This window comes from Brachyhypopomus gauderio, chromosome 1 (assembly GCF_052324685.1).
Source record: "Brachyhypopomus gauderio isolate BG-103 chromosome 1, BGAUD_0.2, whole genome shotgun sequence".
Lineage (NCBI taxonomy): Eukaryota > Metazoa > Chordata > Actinopteri > Gymnotiformes > Hypopomidae > Brachyhypopomus > Brachyhypopomus gauderio.
Genome location: NC_135211.1, coordinates 38,930,946 through 38,938,241, shown reverse-complemented (window position 1 = coordinate 38,938,241; position 7,296 = coordinate 38,930,946). Strand labels below are relative to the sequence as shown.

Sequence of the window (7,296 nt, the reverse complement as noted above, 5' to 3'; positions counted from 1 at the left end):
AGTGTTTACTTTTGGCAGCAGTTCCCTCTCTCGCCACCAGATGTCCCTAGAGTACTGATGTTGCCATTATTATTTCTCCACCTTCTCATGTAGCTAATCAACGGTGTTGACGTTCACTGGTCCATTCTCCTGCGAGCCCCAGAGTTTTGATCCAACACTGTGTTTTCGGACTCTCCTTTTCGCTTTGTTTCAAGAGTTTGAAACGTGCATTTTCACGACATTGGCACAAGAGGGCGCTGTTGACTAAATTACGATGACACGCGGCGACTGTTTTAATGAGACGGAATTATGTTGCTGCCTGTTGCGACCTTCAACTTCTAGTGTCAAAGACACCATCGTGAACTTCATTACACTTATACGAGACTTGCTATTTAAGAAGAAAGATGTGTACATCGGGGTTATGAAAAGGTTTGCACTTGTTGAAAGCCACGACTCAAGCTTTGTTAAAGTATGTCAACATTTCAGCATTTAATTATTTATTTTGGTTAACTGATGCTTAAAACCTCAAAGAGGAACACCGACGCTACGTCCGACAACGACTTCATAACGTGTGTATAACAGCTCTATAACCGTTGTATAACAGCTTTAACTTTGTTCCTTTCTGCGCTGATCACTTTCTCGTTGTGGTTGCACTACGTGACAGCGACAACGACGCGCGTGCCAAACGAGGAACCTCTCGCGCGCAAGCGGGGACCTCACCAAAACAAAGAGAGTCTCGTGAACTAGTGGATTAAGTCTATCAGAACCAAGTTAAAATGTTTGCCTTTTTCTGAAGGAGGTTTTTTCATATTAAGACGAAAATTCACACTAACTTTTTTTTTCCATTCAAGGTACATATTTTACGACAAGAACACGTTTTCCGGAATACGAAAGTAATGGGGGAGTCTCATCATTTTGGTTGCCTCGGTAAGATCTGCAACCTCGTAGTGGCCCTGGGCGCGCTGCACATCTCGGTGATGGCGCTTTATTACTGGACCCACTCCGGATCCGACGATCGTGTGCTGCGCGTGCAGGCGCAGCGGGCGTCGCCACAGCGCGAGACCACGGGTCCCGACCTCGAGCCGCCCGCACGCGCCACGGTGGCGCTCACCTCCGCGCGAGCCACAGCAGACGCGGGAGTGATGGAGGAACGGAGGAGCGGAGACTCCAGCGGTACCGAGGCGAGTCCAACGCTGGAGAAATGTCTCGACACGTCCCCACGTTTAGGTACGAACCTGACCACTAACGCACAAGCTCTAAAGCAGGAAACGAAAGCCGAAGCGCCATTTATGTGGCCCACAAGAACTGTCATTCTTTAAAACGAGAGTATCTGTCACTGTCATTCATATATTCCTTTTCTCATTCATAAATAATCAAACCGTACTTTGAGGACTGAAACATTCTATGCGTCTTTGCGTTAAAATGAAAAAGAATTAAAAAAAGGTTTCAAAGGTAAATCTAAAATGTGCATAAATGGAAAAAACCCTTTTTACTCACTGTAGCTTTAAGTGGGATGTTTTTTTTTTGTTGTTTTTGTGTGTGAGGTGTAGATGTGTGAGGTGAAGCCGTGTGAGGTGTAGATGTGTGAGGTGTAGTTGTGTGAGGTGTAGATGTGTGAGGTGTAGATGTGTGAGGTGAAGCCGTGTGAGGTGTAGATGTGTGAGGTGAAGCCGTGAGAGGTGTAGATGTGTCAGGTGTAGTTGTGTGAGGTGTAGATGTGTGAGGTGAAGCTGTGAGAGGTGTAGATGTGTGAGGTGAAGCCATGTGAGGTGTAGATGTGTGAGGTGTAGATGTGTGAGGTGAAGCTGTGAGAGGTGTAGATGTGTGAGGTGAAGCTGTGAGAGGTGTAGATGTGTGAGGTGTAGATGTGTGAGGTGAAGCCATGTGAGGTGAAGATGTGGACCAGCAGACATTTAGAAAAGGGTTTGAGAGACAGCTCACATTAAAAGGTCCTAAAACACCTTCACATTATGTGAATGTGTGAAAGATAAGACAGAGGGCGAAACTTGCAACAGCATCTGGTACCCCCGGCCAACCATGCTAGAAAACACACACACACACACACGCACACACACACACACACACACACACACACACACATTGTACATGCACACACACACACTCACACTCTCTCTCTCACACACACACACGCACACACACACACACACACACACACACACACACACACACACACACACACACACACACACACACACACACACACACACACACACACAGTAATCTGTAAAGAACTGGTCAGTGTTGTTATTGCAGGACAATGTCCTGGACTAACAGGTGGAACTGGAAAGTCTGTGATGTGAGTCCCAGACTTCAGGCAGCCATGACTGACCCTAGAAAACACCCTAGGGCGGGGGTCGGCAACCTATGGCACATCAGATCAAACATACTGCTACAGTAACTACTACAGATCAAACATACTGCTAAAGTAACTACAACAGATCAAACATACTGCTACAGTAACTACTACAGATCAAACATACTGCTAAAGTAACTACTACAGATCAAACATACTGCTACAGTAACTACTACAGATCAAACATACTGCTAAAGTAACTACAACAGATCAAACATACTGCTACAGAAACTACTACAGATCAAACATACTGCTACAGTAACTACATCAGATCAAAAAGAACTGTAAAGAACCTGTATTTGTACATATTCACACACACACACACACACACACACACACACACACACACACACACACACACACACACACACACACACACACACACACACATCCTCGCTCTACACATGCTGTGTCACTCACACATACAGACACAGACACACCCAGTGTCTTCCGTTGTCAGTTGTGCACACACACACTCACTCTCCAAACAACCAGATATATATATATATATATATATATATATATATATATATATATATATATATATATATATATATATATATATATATATATATATATATGCAGTGTTTTATCAGATATATCTAAACATATCGACACACACACACACGCACGCACACACACACATATACAGTGTTGGGGAGTAACGAATTACATGTAACGACGTTACGTAATTTAATTACAAAAAAAGTGTAACTAATTCGTTACAGTTACAATGAGAAAATATGTAATTCAGTTACAGTTACTTCTGGAAAAATTAAGAATTACAATTTTAGTTACATTTTAAAAATTAAAACAAAAACCTTTGCGAAATATTTAATGATATTTTTATTGCTTTGCGCCCTATATCGCCGATTCCCGCTTGTTTCTGTGCTGGAGCAGCAAGCGCGCGGTTCAGTTTCAGCTCAAGCAGCAATAATGACAGACGCCTTCAAGCACTGGACATTTAAGGAGCATTTGTTTTGTTTTCGTGTTGTCAATAAATGTGAACCATGTACCACCATCGGCAACTATTTGTGATTATGCCATGCCTTTGTGTAAATTTCGGAGTTTGGAGGTTTATTTCCGATCAGAAGGCAATAGGGTTGCCACCTAGGTCTGACAAAAAACAAGGACACTGTCATACGCGAACGTAAATTGTTGACGGGGGGCGAACGTAAAATGGACACAGCGAGAAAAAAAGATGGATTTAAAGTGCAGAAACAGTCGTTTGAACTAACTTAGTGAAAACCGGGACATTAAATGATTTTTTTTGCCGAGACCGAATATTAAAAAGAAGGAAAACCGAGACAAACTGGGACAGCCCGGGAAAACCGGGACAGCGAGGTGAAAACCGGGACAGTCCCGGGAAAACCGGGACAGGTGGCAACCCTAGAAGGCAACCACTATTGAGGTTGTAAGCGAGCTAACAGCAAGGTATGCTGACCGTCACACACACAGTGGTTTCCATAGTTACCTGCTGGGCTACCTACTACCATTCATTTGAATGTGTTTGTCCTTTAGCATGCTAGCTTGTTTTACAGGCTAACCAAATTAACTGTTTAAAGTCCTAAACAGGTATTCGTTGGAATCATACATGACTATTATAGTATTGACAGACGGTATCAAATGAGTAATTATGACTGTTTGGTGTTGGAAAAAAGTTTTGTCGATGTGTATGACACAACCTAGCCTACCCAATTGGTATCATTGGACCTATCTTAGACCTACCGTTTGACAAGCAATACATTTAAATGAAATTTGTATGAAGTAATGAAATGCAGTTTGGTATCTAATCAAGTGCAACACATGCAGATTGTATAGAATGCAGTATTTAGAGATACAATGCAGTTAGTTACAGCTAGTGTAAGTAAAGATGGTTAATAGATATGTGCAGAGTAGATAAATTACCTAGTACAATGCACAGGGCAAAGAAAAATATATGGTATAAATAAATGTGATAAATACAGATGGAATCATACAGATAATATACAGATAATATACAGATTATCCTATACCACTGTAGATAGGGCTATACAGATGTGAATTGAAGAGGAACACTGTTCAGATTTTGTGTGGATGGTAAGGTATGGATAGAGAAGGAAAGAATGGTCTTTGGGAAGAGTTCAGTAAGGTGACCGCTGTGGGAAAGAAGTGGTTTCTGAACCTGCTTGTGTTAGTCTGCAAACTGTGAAAATGGTAGAGCCTGGGGGAGGAGCAGAAAAGAGTGTATGGCCCGATGACAGTAGTCTGAGAATCTTACATGCCTGGTGCAGGCATCTCTTCTTGTGGACCTCCTGTGATTGCCTGACCACTAACGCACAAGCTATAAAGCAGGAAACGAAAGCCGAAGCGCCATTTATGTGGCCCACAAGAACTGTCATTCTTTAAAACGAGAGTATCTGTCACTGTCATTCATATATTCCTTTTCTCATTCATAAATAATCAAACCGTAATTTGAGGACTGAAACATTCTATGCGTCTTTGCGTTAAAATGAAAAAGAATTAAAAAAAGGTTTCAAAGGTAAATCTAAAATGTGCATAAATGAAAAAAACCCTTTTTACTCACTGTAGCTTTAAGTGGGATGTTTTTTTTTTTGTTGTTTTTGTGTGTGAGGTGTAGATGTGTGAGGTGAAGCCGTGTGAGGTGTAGATGTGTGAGGTGTAGATGTGTGAGGTAAAGCTGTGAGAGGTGTAGATGTGTGAGGTGTAGATGTGTGAGGTGTAGATGTGTGAGGTGAAGCTGTGAGAGGTGTAGATGTGTGAGGTAAAGCTGTGAGAGGTGTAGATGTGTGAGGTGTAGATGTGTGAGGTGAAGCCATGAGGGGTGTAGATGTGTGAGGTGTAGATGTGTGAGGTGAAGCCGTGGGAGGTGAAGCCGTGGGAGGTGTAGATGTGTGAGGTGAAGCCGTGTGAGGTGAAGACGTGGACCAGCAGACATGTAGAAAAGGGTTTGAGAGACGGCTCACATTAAAAGGTCCTAAAACACCTTCACATTATGTGAATGTGTGAAGAGTGTGTGTAAGAGTTAGAGTGTGTGTACAGATCAAACCTACTGCTACAGTAACTACTACAGATCAAACGTACTGCTACAGTAATTACTACAGATGAAACATACTGCTACAGTAAGTAACTACTACAGATCAGGCATACTGCTACAGTACCTACTACAGATCAAATATACTGCTACAGTACCTACTACAGATCAAACATACTGCTACAGTAACTACTACAGATCAAACATACTGCTACAGTAACTACATCAGATCAAAAAGAAGTGTAAAGAACCTGTATTTGTACATATTTACACACACACACACACACACACACACACACACACACACACACACACACACACACACACACACACACACACACACACACATCCTCACTCTACAGATGCTGTGTCACTCACACATACAGACACACCCGGTGTCTTTCGTTTTCAGTTGTGCACACACACACTCACTCTCCAAACAAGCAGATATATCTTTATATGCAGTGCTTTATCAGATATATCTAAACATATAGACACACACACACACACACACACACACACACACACACACACACACACACACACACGCTCACACACACACACACACACACACACACACACACACACACACACACACACACACACACACACACACACACACACACACATCCTCACTCTACAGATGCTGTGTCACTCACACATACAGACACACCCGGTGTCTTTCGTTTTCAGTTGTGCACACACACACTCACTCTCCAAACAAGCAGATATATCTTTATATGCAGTGCTTTATCAGATATATCTAAACATATAGACACACACACACACACACACACACACACACACACACACACACACACACGCTCACACACACACGCTCACACACACACACACACACACACACACACACACACACACACACACACACACACACACACACACACACACACACACACAGAGGCTCATCCTCTACTCTCCTCCCCCAACAGTGGGTCCCTTACGTGTAGAGTTCTCAGATCCAGTGGATCTGGACCTGATCAGGCAGGAGCCCCTGCTGATGGACGGTGGACACTACAAACCCAGCGAGTGCCTGTCTGTCCAGAAGGTGGCGCTCATCATTCCTTTCAGACACAGAGAGCAGCACCTCAAATACTGGCTGAACTACCTTCACCCCATTCTGCAGAGACAGCAGCTCGACTATGGAGTCTATGTCATTGAGCAGGTACCACTCAGCACACACACACACACACTTATACACATACACTAGGGCTGCACGATTAATCGTATTTTTATCGTTATCGCGATGTGAAGTTTCACGATAAACACATCGAAAGAGCCACGATAACTCCTTGAATAACAGCAAACTCAAATTGCGTTATCCTCATCCAGCAATAGAGGGAGCTATTCGCGCTGCAGACTATGATCACGTGACGTAAGTAGGCAAGAGGCAGAGTGAGGCAGAGTTGCCAGGTTCTCGGTTTTCACGCCAAATTGGGCTTGTTTGAAAATCCAGCCGCGGGTAAAAATTCTGGGGCCGCGGGGTGCGGTTTTTTGGGCTACTTTTGAGTTGGGCTACTACGGAAGTTACAAGTCAACACTAAGAATCGATCGCGATATAATACTTAATTTGTCTCCAGTTCACACTCGCAACACCCCCCCCCCCCCCCCCCCCCCCGCCGACAACTTACACTCGCAGATTTTGTGCGGAAAGCTTTTGTAGGACCTGGCAACCCTGGAGTGGGGTGAACACGCTCATCAGACACGCGATTTGGTTTAAGCCTGGTTTACACTTGATGCGGCGCGAGGGTCCGGGAGGCGAAAATAACGTAATCGCGGTGGCTTCGCCCGTGTGCAATTGCCTCGCGCGCTGTCGATTCACGAGGTCGTGCACCTCTCGAATTTTGTAAGTTCGCGCGCGCCGCGTCTCGGCGCAATGAGAACAGTCATG

At 43.9% G+C, this 7,296-nt stretch overlaps 1 protein-coding gene across 3 annotated transcripts in view; it reads left to right on the top strand.

Moving 5' to 3' along the window:
- Positions 1 to 134: 134 nt before the first annotated feature.
- The window catches only part of LOC143519791 (beta-1,4-galactosyltransferase 1-like), a 28,585-nt gene continuing 21,423 nt past the window's right edge, over positions 135 to 7,296 (top strand). Inside the window, exons 1-3 of one of the 3 annotated variants that reach the window (XM_077013525.1) lie at positions 135 to 448; positions 831 to 1,206; positions 6,338 to 6,570. In XM_077013525.1, the coding sequence (XP_076869640.1) occupies positions 254 to 448; positions 831 to 1,206; positions 6,338 to 6,570 (804 nt within the window). In that variant the 5' untranslated portion in view covers positions 135 to 253. The remainder of the gene's footprint in view (positions 449 to 830; positions 1,207 to 6,337; positions 6,571 to 7,296) is intronic. The other 2 variants (XM_077013526.1, XM_077013524.1) reach the window with 2 other exon arrangements.